This window comes from Crinia signifera, chromosome 19 (assembly GCF_055691185.1).
Source record: "Crinia signifera chromosome 19, ASM5569118v1, whole genome shotgun sequence".
Classification (NCBI taxonomy): Eukaryota; Metazoa; Chordata; class Amphibia; order Anura; family Myobatrachidae; genus Crinia; species Crinia signifera.
Genome location: NC_139226.1, coordinates 4,332,414 through 4,348,776, shown reverse-complemented (window position 1 = coordinate 4,348,776; position 16,363 = coordinate 4,332,414). Strand labels below are relative to the sequence as shown.

Genomic DNA, 16,363 nt, shown 5'->3' with positions numbered 1-16,363 from the left:
TTGGTCCATCGTGTCTCTCTGTGCTATTGGTCTATCATCCCTCTGTGCTATTGGTCCGCCATCTCTGTGCTATTGGTCCATTATCTCTCTGTGCTATTGGTCTGCCATCCCTCTGTGCTATTGGTCCATCATCCCTCTGTGCTATTGGTCCACCATCCCTCTGCGCTATTGGTCTGCCATCCCTCTGTGCTATTGGTCTATCATCCCTCTGTGCTATTGGTCCATCGTGTCTCTCTGTGCTATTGGTCCATTATCTCTCTGTGCTATTGGTCCATCGTCTCTCTCTGTGCAATGGGTCCGTCATCCCTCTGTGCTGTTGGTCCACCATCCCTCTGTGCTGTTGGGCTGCCATCTCTGTGCTGTTGGTCCGTCATCCCTCTGTGCTGTTGGGCCGCCATCTCTGTGCTGTTGGTCCGCCATCCCTCTGTGCTATTGGTCCGTCATCCCTCTGTCCTGTTGGTCCGTCATCCCTCTGTGCTGTTGGTCCACCATCCCTCTGTGCTGTTGGTCCGCCATCCCTCTGTGCTGTTGGGCCGCCATCTCTGTGCTGTTGGTCCGTCATCCCTCTGTGCTGTTGGGCCGCCATCTCTGTGCTGTTGGTCCGCCATCCCTCTGTGCTATTGGTCCGTCATCCCTCTGTCCTGTTGGTCCGTCATCCCTCTGTGCTGTTGGTCCGCCATCCCTCTGTGCTGTTGGTCCCCCATCCCTCTGTCCTGTTGGTCCGTCATCCCTCTGTGCTGTTGGTCCGCCATCCCTCTGTGCTGTTGGTCCGCCATCCCTCTGTCCTGTTGGTCCACCATCCCTCTGTGCTGTTGGTCCATCGTCTCTCTGTGCTGTTGGTCCGCCATCCCTCTGTGCTATTGGACCGCCATCCCTCTGTGCTGTTGGTCTGTCATCCCTCTGTGCTGTTGGTCAGTCATCCCTCTGTGCTGTTGGTCAGTCATCCCTCTGTGCTGTTGGTCAGTCATCCCTTTGTGCTGTTGGTCCGCCATCCCTCTGTGATGTTGGTCCGCCATCCCTCTGTGCTATTGGACCGCCATCCCTCTGTGCTGTTGGTCCGCCATCCCTCTGTGCTGTTGGTCCGTCATCCCTCTGTGCTGTTGGTCTGTCATCCCTCTGTGCTGTTGGTCAGTCATCCCTCTGTGCTGTTGGTCAGTCATCCCTCTGTGCTGTTGGTCAGTCATCCCTTTGTGCTGTTGGTCCCCCATCCCTCTGTCCTGTTGGTCCACCATCCCTCTGTGCTATTGGACCGCCATCCCTCTGTGCTGTTGGTCAGTCATCCCTCTGTGCTGTTGGTCAGTCATCCCTCTGTGCTGTTGGTCAGTCATCCCTCTGTGCTGTTGGTCAGTCATCCCTTTGTGCTGTTGGTCCGCCATCCCTCTGTGCTGTTGGTCCGTCATCCCTCTGTGCTGTTGGTCCGCCATCCCTCTGTGCTGTTGGGCCGCCATCTCTGTGCTGTTGGTCCGCCATCCCTCTGTGCTGTTGGTCCGCCATCCCTCTGTGCTGTTGGTCCACCATCCATCTGTGCTGTTGGTCCGCCATCTCTGTGCTGTTGGTCTGCCATTCCTCTGTGCTGTTGGTCCGCCATCTCTGTGCTGTTGGTCCGCCATCTCTGTGCTGTTGGTCTGTCATCTTTTTTGTACTAGTCACCTATTATCTGTTACTGATCTGTGGCCTTCGCTGTATACTGTAGGTATAACATCTGTAATAACTGTGGGTAGTGTACACGGCAGTGATTTTCAACCTTTTTACCTTGCGGCACACTAAATAAGATTTTTAAATTGCCAAGGCACACCATGAGATCCCCACAGGGCAAAACACATTGGCCCCCACAGGAAAAACACCAAACCTATTGACCCCATATAAAAACAATCACACGGGTCCCCACAGGTAAAAAAAATCAAATACATGAACAGAAGAGACCAGTAAATAACAGATGAACTGGTGGCGGCTGTAGACTGGTTTGGGCATCTAGATCTGGGGGTGCACTGGAGAACAGGTCAGGGCACACTAGGGTGCCACGGCACAGTGGTTGGAAAACATTGGTATACGACATAACCATCTTGCGGTATGTGCCGTTATCTCTGGCAGTGTGGCCCCGGCGGGTGTCTGATAGAACTTGCCCAGCAGCTCTTTATTATAATGGTTGGAAAGCAGATCGTCAGCAACATTCAGGAATTCTTCATCCCGTAAGTTGGAATAACGTTATTACACACATTCGGGGGCTGATTCCGCATTGGATGCGTCTGCTTCCTGGGTATGGTCGTAGGAGCCTGCCTGCTACCTCCGACCACCATGCCTGCTACCTCCGACCACCATGCCTGCTACCTCCGACCGCCGGTGCCTGCTACCTCCGACCGCCATGCCTGCTACCTCCGACCACCATGCCTGCTACCTCCGACCGCCGGTGCCTGCTACCTCCGACCGCCGGTGCCTGCTACCTCCGACCGCCATGCCTGCTACCTCCGACCGCCGGTGCCTGCTACCTCCGACCGCCGGTGCCTGCTACCTCCGACCGCCCTGCCTGCTACCTCCGACCGCCGGTGCCTGCCACCTCTGACCGCCCATCCCTCCTACCTCCGACCGCCCGTGCCTGCCACCTCCGACCGCCCGTGCCTGCCACCTCCGACCACCCGAGCCTGCTATTTCCGACCGCCCATGCCTGCCACCACCGACCGCCCGTCCCTCCTACCTCCGACCGCCCATGCCTGCCACCACCGACCGCCGGTGCCTGCTACCTCCGACCGCCGGTGCCTGCTACCTCCGACCGCCGTGCCTGCTACCTCCGACCGCCCTGCCTGCTACCTCCGACCGCCGGTGCCTGCCACCTCTGACCGCCCATCCCTCCTACCTCCGACCGCCCGTGCCTGCCACCTCCGACCGCCCGTGCCTGCCACCTCCGACCACCCGAGCCTGCTATTTCCGACCGCCCATGCCTGCCACCACCGACCGCCCGTCCCTCCTACCTCCGACCGCCCATGCCTGCCACCACCGACCGCCCGTCCCTCCTACCTCCGACCGCCCATGCCTGCCACCACCAACCACCCGTCCCTCCTACCTCCGACCGCCCATGCCTGCCACCACCGACCACCCGTCCCTCCTACCTCCGACCGCCCATGCACATTCGGGGGCTGATTCCGCATTGGATGCGTCTGCTTCCTGGGTATGGTCGTAGGAGCCTGCCTGCTACCTCCGACCACCATGCCTGCTACCTCCGACCACCATGCCTGCTACCTCCGACCACCATGCCTGCTACCTCCGACCGCCGGTGCCTGCTACCTCCGACCGCCATGCCTGCTACCTCCAACCGCCGGTGCCTGCTACCTCCGACCGCCATGCCTGCTACCTCCGACCGCCGTGCCTGCTACCTCCGACCACCCTGCCTGCTACCTCCGACCGCCGGTGCCTGCCACCTCTGACCGCCCATCCCTCCTACCTCCGACCGCCCGTGCCTGCCACCTCCGACCGCCCGTGCCTGCCACCTCCGACCACCCGAGCCTGCTATTTCCGACCGCCCATGCCTGCCACCACCGACCGCCCGTCCCTCCTACCTCCGACCGCCCATGCCTGCCACCACCAACCACCCGTCCCTCCTACCTCCGACCGCCCATGCCTGCCACCACCGACCACCCGTGCCTGCCACCACCGACCACCCGTCCCTCCTACCTCCCATGCCTGCTACCTCCGACCACCCGTGCCTGCCACCACCGACCGCCCGTCCCTCCTACCTCCGACCGCCCATGCCTGCTACCTCCGACCACCCGTGCCTGCCACCACCGACCGCCCGTCCCTCCTACCGCCCATGCCTGCTACCTCCGACCACCCGTGCCTGCCACCACCGACCGCCCGTCCCTCCTACCTCCGACCGCCCATGCCTGCTACCTCCGACCACCCGTGCCTGCTACCTCCGACCGCCGGTGCCTGCTACCTCCGACCACCATGCCTGCTACCTCCGACCGCCGGTGCCTGCTACCTCCGACCCCCATGCCTGCTACCTCCGACCGCCGGTGCCTGCTACCTCCGACCGCCGGTGCCTGCTACCTTCGACCGCCATGCCTGCTACCTCCGACCGCCGGTGCCTGCTACCTCCGACCGACGGTGCCTGCTACCTCCGACCGCCGTGCCTGCTACCTCCGACCGCCCTGCCTGCTACCTCCGACCGCCGGTGCCTGCCACCTCTGACCGCCCATCCCTCCTACCTCCGACCGCCCGTGCCTGCCACCTCCGACCGCCCGTGCCTGCCACCTCCGACCACCCGAGCCTGCTATTTCCGACCGCCCATGCCTGCCACCACCGACCGCCCCTCCTACCTCCGACCGCCCATGCCTGCCACCACCGACCACCCGATCCCTCCTACCTCCGACCACCCGTGCCTGCCACCACCGACCGCCCGTCCCTCCTACCGCCCATGCCTGCTACCTCCGACCACCCGTGCCTGCCACCACCGACCGCCCGTCCCTCCTACCTCCGACCGCCCATGCCTGCTACCTCCGACCACCCGTGCCTGCCACCTCCGACCGCCCGTCCCTCCAACCGCCCATGCCCTCCTATTCCTGGTTCTGTATGTGTAATGTATGATTAGTACATTTTATACTCTGTATACCCCCCTCTCCCCTATACGTGTGCACAGAAAAGTTAAATCGTGGAGGCAGAGGCGGCAGCTGGCGAAGGTTCGGGGGTCCCAGATCTCAGAGGAGCCGCAGCGATGGGAGGACGATTATGAACTCATAGAGTGTGAGGGTCTCTTTGAGGAGTATCTGGAGATGGGTGAGTATAGTGTCTGTACGGTATATAGGGGTAACGGTCTGCTCCCCCTGTCAGTCATCCGTGAGGATATAAGGTCTGTACGGTACATAGGGGTAACTGTCTGCTACTCCTGTCAGTCATATGTGAGGATATAGGGTCTGTACGGTATATAGGGGTAACTGTCTGCTCCCCCTGTCAGTCATACGTGAGGATATAAGGTCTGTACGGTATATAAGGGTAACTGTCTGCTCCCCCTGTCAGTCATCCATGAGGATATAAGGTCTGTACGCTATATAGGGGTAACTGTCTGTTCCCCCTGTCAGTCATACGTGAGGATATAAGGTCTGTACGGTATATAGGGGACACTGTCTGCTCCCCCTGCCAGTTATACGTGAGGATATGGGGTCTGTACGGTATATAGGGGTAACTGTCTGCCCCCTGTCAGTCATACGTGAGGATATAGGGTCTGTACGGTATATAGGGGTAACTGTCTGTTCCCACTGTCAGTCATACGTGAGGATATGGGGTCTGTACGGTATATAGGGGTAACTGTCTGCCCCCCTGTCAGTCATCCATGAGGATATAGGGTCTGTACGGTATATAGGGGTAACTGTCTGTTCCCCCTGTCAGTCATACGTGAGGATATAGGGTCTGTACGGTATATAGGGGTAACTGTCTGCTCCCCCTGTCAGTCATCCATGAGGATATAAGGTCTGTACGCTATATAGGGGTAACTTTCTGCTCCCCCTATCAGTCATACGTGAGGATATAGTGTCTGTACGGTATATAGGGGTAACTGTCTGTTCCCCCTGTCAGTCATACGTGAGGATATAGGGTCTGTACGGTATATAGGGGTAACTGTCTGCTCCCCCTGTCAGTCATCCATGAGGATATAAGGTCTGTACGCTATATAGGGGTAACTGTCTGCTCCCCCTGTCAGTCATACGTGAGGATATAGTGTCTGTATGGTATATAGGGGTAACTGTCTGTTCCCCCTGTCAGTCATACGTGAGGATATAAGGTCTGTACGGTATATAAGGGTAACTGTCTGCTCCCCCTGTCAGTCATACATGAGGATATAGGGTCTGTACGGTATATAGGGGTAACTGTCTGCTCCCCCTGTCAGTCATACGTGAGGATATAGGGTCTGTACGGTATATAGGGGTAACTGTCTGCTCCCCCTGTCAGTCATACGTGAGGATATAAGGTCTGTACGGTATATAGGGGTAACTGTCTGCTCCCCCTGTCAGTCATACGTGAGGATATAGTGTCTGTACGGTATATAGGGGTAACTGTCTGCTCCCCCTGCCAGTTATACGTGAGGATATGGGGTCTGTACGGTATATAGGGGTAACTGTCTGCTCCCCCTGCCAGTTATACGTGAGGATATGGGGTCTGTACGGTATATAGGGGTAACTGTCTGTTCCCCCTGTCAGTCATACGAGAGGATATAGGGTCTGTACGGTATATAGGGGTAACTGTCTGTTCCCCCTGTCAGTCATACATGAGGATATGGGGTCTGTACGGTATATAGGGGTAACTGTCTGCTCCCCCTGCCAGTCATACGTGAGGATATAGGGTCTGTACGGTATATAGGGGTAACTGTCTGTTCCCCCTGTCAGTCATACATGAGGATATGGGGTCTGTACGGTATATAGGGGTAACTGTCTGTTCCCCCTGCCAGTCATACGTGAGGATATAGGGTCTGTACGGTATATAGGGGTAACTTTATGCTCCCCCTGTCAGTCATACGTGAGGATATAAGGTCTGTACGGTATATAGGGGTAACTGTCTGCTCCCCCTGCCAGTCATACATGAGGATATGGGGTCTGTACGGTATATAGGGGTAACTGTCTGTTCCCCCTGCCAGTCATACGTGAGGATATAGGGTCTGTACGGTATATAGGGGTAACTGTCTGTTCCCCCTGCCAGTCATACGTGAGGATATAGGGTCTGTACGGTATATAGGGGTAACTGTCTGCTCCCCCTGTCAGTCATACGTGAGGATATAGTGTCTGTACGGTATATAGGGGTAACTGTCTGTTCCCCCTGTCAGTCATACATGAGGATATGGGGTCTGTACGGTATATAGGGGTAACTGTCTGCTCCCCCTGTCAGTCATCCGTGAGGATATAAGGTCTGTACGGTACATAGGGGTAACTGTCTGCTCCTCCTGTCAGTCATACGTGAGGATATAGTGTCTGTACGGTATATAGGGGTAACTGTCTGCCCCCTTGTAAGTCATACGTGAGGATATAGGGTCTGTACGGTATATAGGGGTAACTGTCTGCTCCCCCTATCAGTCATACGTGAGGATATAGGGTCTGTACGGTATATAGGGGTAACTGTCTGCTCCCCCTGTCAGTCATACGTGAGGATATAGGGTCTGTACGGTATATAGGGGTAACTGTCTGCTCCCCCTATCAGTCATACGTGAGGATATAGGGTCTGTACGGTATATAGGGGTAACTGTCTGCCCCCTTGTAAGTCATACGTGAGGATATAGGGTCTGTACGGTATATAGGGGTAACTGTTTGCTCCTCCGGTCAGTCATACATGAGGATTTAGGGTCTGTACGGTACATTGGGGTAACTGTCTTTTCCCCCTGTCAGTCATACGTGAGGATACAGGGTCTGTACAGTATATAGGGGTACAGTATATAGGGGTCACTGTCTGCTCTCTCTGTCAACCATATGTGAGGATACAGGGTCTGTACAGTATATAAGGGTACAGTGTATTGGGGTAACTGTCTGCTCCCTCTGTCAACCATACGTGAGGATACAGGGTCTGTACAGTATATAGGGGTACAGTGTATTGGGGTAACTGTCTGCTCCCTCTGTCAACCATACGTGAGGATATAGCGTCTGTACAGTATATAGGGGTACAGTATATTGGGGTAACTATCTGCTCCCTCTGTCAACCATACGTGAGGATATAGCGTCTGTACAGTATATAGGGGAACAGTATATTGGGGTAACTGTCTCTTCCTCCTCATCAGTCATACAGTTTGGTTTCATCACCATCTTCGTGGCTGCGTTCCCGTTGGCGCCTCTCTTCGCTCTACTGAATAACTGGGTGGAGATTCGACTGGATGCCCAGAAATTTGTGTGCGAATACCGCCGCCCAGTGGCAGAGCGGGCGCAACATATTGGCGTGTGGTTCCTCATCCTGAAAGCTTTAGCCCAACTTTCCGTCATTGTCAATGTAAGTGACCGCGTCTGGCGCTATGCCGGTAACGCGACGAATGACCGGACAGAAGTGTCACCTAGTATTTCTGTGCCCGCTGCAGGCCTTCCTCATCGCCTTCACCTCAGACTTCCTGCCGCGTCTGCTCTATCAGTACGAGTATAGCAACCACCTGGAGGGTTACCTGAACTTCACCCTGTCCTACTCTCCACACAGCTACGTGTCTGCAAACCACACCCTGTGCAGGTGAGAGGGGCCTAGGCAGAGGATGCTACTGATATATGAGTATAACAGTATTGCAGTAACATCCTGGCACCGTAGACGTTCCACTTCCGCCACCTGCATTAAGTATACATCCTTCATGTTGTGGTAGGCAGACTCAGTGGTGCCCCCCAGATCCTGGCTCCCTAGGCAGCTACCGTCTCTGGCAGTCATAACATGTTGGACGTCAGCAGATTTCTCTGTTGGGTGAAGGCTGCACAGAAAGCACCTTATAGCTCAGGATGGGGGTATCTTGGCTGAATGAGTTAGATGGCTAGAGGCAGGGTCCTCACTAGGGTGGTGCAGATGGTGCTAGGAAGAGTGGTGGATCCAGGGGGGTAGCAGAGGAGTACTGGGGAGTAGTGGAGGAGGGGTGGATGTAGTGGAGGAGAGGTGGGAGTCCTGGGAAGTAGCGGAGGAGTGGTGAGAGTCTAGGGGTGTAGTGGAGGAGGGGTGGGAGTACTGAGCAGAAGCGAAGGAAGGGAGGAAGTAGTGGAGGAGGGGACGGAGTCCTGGTGAGTAATGGAGGAGTGGTGAGAGTCTAGGGAAGTAGTGGAGGAGGGGTGGGAGTACCGAGGAGAAGCGGAGGAGGGGAGGGAGTAGTGGATAAGGGATGGGAGTCCTGGGGAGTAGCGGAGGAGTGGTGAGAGTCTAGGAGTGTAGCGGAGGAGAGGTGGGAGTAGTGGAGGAGAAGTTGGAGTGCATGGAATTAGTGGAGGAGGGGTCGGAGTCTTGGTGAGTAGTGGAAGAGTGGTGAGAGTCTAGGGGAGTATCGGAGGAGGGGTGGGAGTACTGAGGAGAAGTGGAGGAGGGGAGGGAGTAGTGTAGGAGGGGTGAGAGTCTAGGGGAGTAGCAGAGGAGGGGTGGGAGTACTGGGGAGAAGTGAAGAAGGGGAGGGAGTAGTGGAGGAGGGGTGGGAGTCCTGGGGAGTAGCGGAGGCGGGTGGGAGTACTGAGGAGAAGCGGAGGAGGGGAGGGAGAAGTGGAGGAGGGATGGGAGTCCTGGGGAGTAGCGGAGGAGTGGTGAGAGTCTAGGAGTGTAGCGGAGGAGTGGTGGGAGATGCAGAGCGGTGGCCTCAGAGGACGTCTTCCATGTCCCATATCGGTATGTTTTCCAGGTACAAAGCGTTCCGGGATGAGGAGGGGAGACACACCCTGTTCTACTGGAAGCTGCTGGCCGTCAGGCTCGGATTCATCATTGCTTTCGAGGTGAGAGCCGGCTATGACTGTGAGTGCAAACGCTAATACCAGATTAGAGTTATGTTCCCTCTGTAATACCTCGGTGGTTGCATAGTGGGATGTCAGATAGTCATCCACCACATGATCAACACGCAAAGCCGCCCCACAGACACCTGATGATCAACATTCAGTGGATGGACCTGATCCAGGATCATTCACAGTCTGAAAATGGCTGAAAGACGTCACGATCATTTGATATGTCATCAAACTTGTCCGATCCACCTTGACCGTTGTTCGGATGTCTTCTTGTTGGGAATGAAGGTTGGCTCCATACATTGTGTGGTGTAGACGTCTGTCAGCTGCAATGATCATAGGGTCATCTTACTCTATCGGTCCACGGCCCCACATTTCCTAAGCTGGTCATACATCAGTACGACCAGCATTCGGTCCGAGTCCTCTAACGATTTCCCCGCAGCTTCCCAGACACATGATTGAGTTATAGAATTCTACTCCATTTAGATCAGATTCGGAAAAGGACCTAGGAATCCAAATGGACAACAAACTGGGGTCAGTGCTCAGTGCCATGAAGCAGCCAATGAGGCCAACAGGACACCAGCCTGTCTAAGAAGGGACACCAAAATAATTATTCCCCTCTACAGAGTACTGGGTAGACCCCCATCTAGAATTCGGGGTATGATTCTGGGCCCATCACTACAAAAGAGGCGTTTATGGGGAGACATGCTTTCCATGTACAAATATATCAGTGGGCAATGTAATGACCTGTCAGACACCCTATTTATTTGAGGGTGGAGACTAGGGCACGTGGGCATGCATCAAGCTGGAGGAGAGAAGATTCCGTACCCTCCAAAGGAAAGGCTTTTTTACGGTCAGGGCAGTAAAAGTGTGGAACTCTCTTCCAGAAGAGGGGGTGTCAGCAGTAACAATAAATACCTTAGATTAAGGTTGGACTTCGGACAGACACTGAGAATTTGGTGGAGGGAGACAAGGCAATTGCAGATCATCTAAATAATTATTTTTTCTCCGTATTCACTATAGAATGAGAAGGGAAGGGACCACAGTTAAGTTGCAAGGACATTCATAAAAATAAGGTAGATGGAAGTACATTTACTAAGGAGAAAGCCCTAACAGAACTCTCAAGACTGAAAGTGGATAAATCAATGGGGCCAGACGGAGTGCATCCAAGACTACTAAAAGAACTAAAAGATGTGTTGGTGGCACCATTAACAGATTTATTCAACCAGTCACTAGATACAGGTGCAGTTCCAGAGGACTGAAAAAGAGCAAATGTAGTTCCACTGCACAAAAGCGGAAGCAAAGAAGAAGCAAGTAACTACAGACCAGTGAGCCTTACATCAGTAGTAGGGAAATTAATGAAAACACTATTAAAAGAAAGAATAGTGGAATATCTTAAATTAAACAATTTACAGGATACAAAACAGCATGGTTTTACTGCAGAAAGATAATGCCAAACAAATCTTATTGACATTTTTGACTCTGTGACCAAAATAATAGATGAAGGTGGGGCCGTAGATGTGGCATATCTAGACTTTAGTAAGGCATTTGACACTGTCCCACATCGCAGACTGCTAAATAAACTTGAAAGTGTGGGATTGGATTATAAAACAATTAAATGGATAAGAACCTGGTTGTAGGATAGGAAACAGACAGTTGTAGTAAATGGAGTGCATTCTATGGAGAGACATGTTACCAGTGGAGTACCCCAGGGATCTGTACTTGGACCAGTGCTCTTTAATATCTTTGTTAGTGACATTGCAAATGGTATTGAAGGGAAAGTATGCCTTTTTGCAGATGACACAAAGATATGCAACAGAGTAGACACACCAGGAGGGGTAAATCAAATGACTGATGATCTAGGTAAACCTGAGAATTGGTCAAGAGAATGGCAACTACAGTTTAATGCAAAAAAATGCAAAATTATGCACTTGGAACTCAAAAACCCAAAAGCTCAATATAGTATAAATGGCACTGTAATGGAAAATACTGAGGAAGAGAGGAATCTAGGAGTCACTATTTCAAGTGACTTAAAGGCAGGAAAGCAATGTAGCAAAGCAATGAGGAAGGCTAGTCAGATGCTTGGTTGCATAGGGAGAGGTATCAGCAGTAGAAAGAAAGAAGTAACAATGCCACTGTATAGGTCATTGGTACGACCTCATCTAGAGTATTGTGTTCAGTTCTGGAGGCCATATCTTCAGAAGGATATAAATACATTAGAGACTGTACAAAGAAGGGTACTTATGTATTATCTGGGCTCCCATGTTAAATGCACCCTGTTTTTTCATAACCCTACTATCCAACTACGCCTGGAGTTGATTTTATATAGTGTGGTGAGCGCAGCGAGCCACCGTGCCCGAAGCGTGGCGAGCGCAGCGAGGCCCGCAAGGGGACGCGGTCTCATAAGAAAAACGGGAGCCCAGATATTACATAAGTACCCAAAGAAGAGCAACTAAAATGGTGCATGGCCTACATCACAAAACGTACCAGGAAAGACTAAAAGATCTTAACATGTATAGTTTGGAGCAGAGAAGGGAAAGGGGGAACATGATAGAAATCTTCAAATATATCAAGGGCTTTAACATAGTACAGGAGGGAAATTGTCTTCAAAGAAAAAGAAGTAATAAAACACGAGGACATGCACTGAAACTGGAGGGAGGTAGGTTCAGGGGAAATGTTAGAAATAATTACTTCACAGAAAGAGTAGTAGATAAGTGGAATAGCCTCCCATCAGAGGTGGTAGAGACAAATACAGTAGTACAATGTAAACATGCTTGGGATAGGCATATGAATATCCTTACAAAGAAATAAGGATCAAAAAGGGTTGAGATTACCTGAAGGATAAAAAAGGGGCAGACTAGATGGGCCAAATGGTTCTTATCTGCCGTCACATTCTCTGTTTCTATGACAAGCATTTATTGGATAAAAACATCCAGGGGTATTTCCAATAAACATGATGTAGCCCAAAGTGGAATCGAAGTAAAAAAGTGAAACAGAGATTTAACATCTAGACATCACCCTCTACGGTCCTGTAAAAGGTTGAACTTGATGGACGAAAGTCTTCTTTCCACCTAAACTACTACGTTACTGTGTTACTTGCATCCTAGCCTTCAGCCAGACAGTGATTGGTTGTAGCATGCTGATTTGTGTATGGCTGAAGCTCTCCACCAATCAGAGTGCTCTCAGCCAATCACTGTATGGTGATGAATCTCATCTGTCTCTCCCCCCAGCACGTGGTCTTCTTCAGTCTGCGCTGCATAGACTGGATGGTCCCGGACATCCCAGAGACGGTGGAGATTAAAGTGAAGAGAGAGCGATACCTGGCTAAGCAGGCCTTGGCCGATAATCAGGACGTGCTCCTGACGGTGAGTCCGGCATCCAGCTCTCCAGGTCAGTCAGCGGCACGATGGGTGTGTCGGTGTAGTGTCCCGTGGTTGTGGCCTGCCATGTGACGGTGATGTCATATTGTCTGTTGCATGAGGTGCGTCACAGTGCTGTGTCATTGTGTTGTGTTAGCTGTCCCATAGGATCTTCCGCTGGTACCAGGTACGTTCCTTTACCAAAGTGATGCCTTCATCTCACCCTTCTGACAAAATATCTGCACCTGGGTGGCTGGGAAACCTAATCTTCTATTTCCAATCGGTGTAGCCTTTCACCACACTATACTGTGTATATATATATATATATATATATATATGTATTATAATGACCCAGAGATCAGATCTATTTTTCCGAGTTAATCACCCCCAAGTATTTCTTTTTAATAATGGCAATTATTGTATCTCTCCAGTGGTTCCGTCATTAATTGCCCCACGCAGCAGTGACTGCCACAGTCTACCACGCGGGCCCTGGTGTCACCGGAACAGTTCTGGGTATAAATAGTTTGTCAGACCAGTCATGTATTTATGTCTTTGAATATATTTGTGGACAGTAATTGGGTCACTTGTAAAATGTCTTCTTTCCATAAGTCTATCATTCTTATTTGTTCTTCCAGTCCTTTCATTAATGAGATACGGCTTCATTTACCATATATCCCTTCAGCGGTTCCAGACACTGGATTTAAAGAGCTTTATATTCAATGCCACCCACCCCTGTTTTGTATGGAGTATAATTGCCCCTTTACAGCCAGGTTTGAGAAGTGCCGCAGTGTAACTGTCACCTGGAGCCTCTGACCTATCAGGTCACTATTTATCTTACCCTCTCCACTCCCCGATTTTGGCCAGTCTTTGTAGCTGTCTACTTACTGGATCGTCAGCTATATCCAGTTCCGAGGTGCAGAGTAGATTTTTATTTTAGGATGACCTCCAATATCTTAACCTTGTTTATGACCTTGATTAACCACATTTCTCCTGGACTTGGCAGGTTTTTTTATGTATTAATGCTATCTGTATCTCCCTGCCGGATACTCATAATTATGCAGTTTCCAGATGTAGAGAGGATGTTCTATAGTGACATCAATTATACATGATGGTTATCAGGTCTCCTGTGCCTTACCATGGATGGTGACTATAATTATCCTACCATCTCCAGTTCCCTGGCTTGTGACCAAAATTATATATATATAGTGTGCCCATGTGCCCACCATATAGAGTGCCCCATATGGTGTCAGGCACATATCCCTAAAGAGTGTTCCACCCACTAAGAGCTGTGAGGACCAGTCCACACCACATCTCCGATGGTCTCCATCCATGGGCCAGAGACCCGGCTCAAACGTTTCCTCGGATAATTTCTATGTTCGGTTTTTACTCCTCTGTCGCCCTAAACCTGATCTCTTTTAGTTTGATCCCTGATCTGTATGGACGGGAATCTCTTTATTCTTCCCACTACCCTCTGCTCTCTTCTGCCCTTGCTGAAACCCTGGATGCTCCTGGTATTCCCAGCCCCGTTCCCAGCTCTATTCACAGTTTGTTGGTCCCTGAGACCTCCAGTGTGAGGCATTCAGGAGCACTCTCAGCACAAATAGATTAACATAAATTAAATGTGAAGGAACGCCTGACAAAGGGGGCTCTCAGGCCGTCCTGCCACAGGCGGGTTACAGATTCTAATGGCATTCTCAAACTAATCCTATTCTGTCCACTCAATACGTCAAAAAGTTGGGGCTGTCCCACTCCGCGTACTTTTTTTTTTTCACATAATGTGTTATGATTTGGTCCACGTGTGGAGGGAACAATGCTCAGGGGATAAGAAAGGATTTGTGGACCGGGCACATTTCTCAGCGACTCTTTTGTTTTCCGTGAATTTAAACATTGAGTTTCTCCCTTTCCAAATGGTATAATGGAGCCGCATTCCTGTCACCCAGAGCTGGGGGTTGGGGAGAGGACGATGAGAGCCTCAGAATGGGGTCTTTGGCCTCTCACAGGTGTAGGCTAGTGAGGTGACAGTTAGTGGCCCCCTCTGGAGAACAAATAATGTAATACAGGATATTCATAAACATCTAACCAGCAGTGTTCCCTTCCCCTCCCTGACAGCAAGCAGCGTTTCACCCTGCAGCCTGATGGACTGAGTCCGCCACGCCGGTGATCACGCTGAGTCCTCCGCAGACAAAGCAGCAAATGGAATTTGGGTCACGTCATTGTATGAAGACCGCTGACGAGACCAGGGGTGGAGGCGTTCATCAGGAAAGGATGTTTGTGGCACAAATGTAGCAAATCTTGTTCACTGTCTTCCATCCGAGTCGCCGGACATCTGATCGGTTGAGCTGGGCCGGTCTAGGGCGATTATTTTGGACGCTGAAATTTTAACTTGGAACGAACATTTGGTAAAAAGCCTTTAGCAGATGGATTTGTGGTTGTACTGATCATGGATTATCCGCTTCTAGAGAGTGCCTGAATCCCCGCCGTACGCGGGCTCGTCACCGTCACGCCACATCGCGGCTTATTGTAAGCACAGTCGTACATATGAAGCACAAATACGGGAGAGTCGCCCGCCTTCTTCACGCATCAACACTGGAACGTCGCACAGGAAATGTTCCCAGATTGAGAATTTGGGGCAGAATATAGAAATGTTACATATCTGTATAGCCGTACCCCATATTGGCTCCTTATGTTACCCGATACTAGTGCTGGGCTGCCTGTCCTGGCTGTACTGGTGGCCATTGCATGTGCCAGTTTGTACCATTGGGACAGGGGATCCAGCGGGTATATAGGCCCCAGCGATACAGGGGCTCCCTGCTGAGCAGCCTGGGAGGATGTATGGGATTAGCCAGGCCAGGGAATGATCCCTGAGGGTATACATATTACACACATCTTATAGGACACTATATAGCAATATGTGGGTCAGGGCACAGCCATGCTGGACCTTTTGGTTCAGCGACTCTGCTGGGTTCTCCTGTGCTTCGCTGGGGTGGACGCTGTTTGGGGGTCTCCGTTCTGCACATTTTCTACCGCCCCTTCCCCCCTCCCCTCACTAATACTCCTGCAAAACACAGGACCTGGGCTTCCCATTATGTACTAATAGTATCCGTATCTGAGGTATGCAGAACATTGCACTATCCCATCTACCCCCTGACAAGTACATAGTGATATATCCTGCAGACTATTACATTACTGACCTCTCCAGTGATCTGCAGAACATCGCTCTGTCCCATCTGCCCCCTGACAGGTACATAGTGATATTTCCTGCAGACTATTACATTACTGACATTTCTAGTGACCTGCAGAACATCGCTCTGTTCCATCTACCCCCTGACAGGTACATAGTGATATATCCTGCAGACTATTACATTACTGACCTCTCTAGTCACCTGCAGAACATCGCTCTGTCCCATCTACCCCTGACAGGTACATAGTGATATATCCTGCAGACTATTACATTACTGACCTCTCTAGTGACCTGCAGAACATCGCTCTGTCCCATCTACCCCCTGACAGGTACATAGTGATATATCCTGCAGACTATTACATTACTGACCTCCCTAGTGACCTGCAGAACATCGCTCTGTCCCATCTACCACCTGACAG

The 16,363-nt window shown here is 51.7% G+C and overlaps 1 protein-coding gene across 4 annotated transcripts in view; it reads left to right on the top strand.

Annotated features, from left to right (window-relative positions):
* The window catches only part of LOC146041960 (anoctamin-7-like), a 65,652-nt gene that overhangs the window by 46,574 nt on the left and 2,715 nt on the right, over positions 1 to 16,363 (top strand). For 3 of the 4 annotated variants that reach the window (XM_083161837.1, XM_083161839.1, XM_083161838.1), the window contains exons 18-24: positions 2,092 to 2,189; positions 4,631 to 4,767; positions 7,745 to 7,950; positions 8,036 to 8,178; positions 9,311 to 9,401; positions 12,635 to 12,794; positions 14,873 to 16,363. The exon at positions 14,873 to 16,363 is cut by the window's right edge and continues 2,715 nt beyond it. In XM_083161837.1, coding sequence (XP_083017963.1) covers positions 2,092 to 2,189; positions 4,631 to 4,767; positions 7,745 to 7,950; positions 8,036 to 8,178; positions 9,311 to 9,401; positions 12,635 to 12,794; positions 14,873 to 14,907 — 870 coding nt within the window. In that variant the 3' untranslated portion in view covers positions 14,908 to 16,363. The remainder of the gene's footprint in view (positions 1 to 2,091; positions 2,190 to 4,630; positions 4,768 to 7,744; positions 7,951 to 8,035; positions 8,179 to 9,310; positions 9,402 to 12,634; positions 12,795 to 14,872) is intronic. The other variant, XM_083161840.1, reaches the window with a different exon arrangement.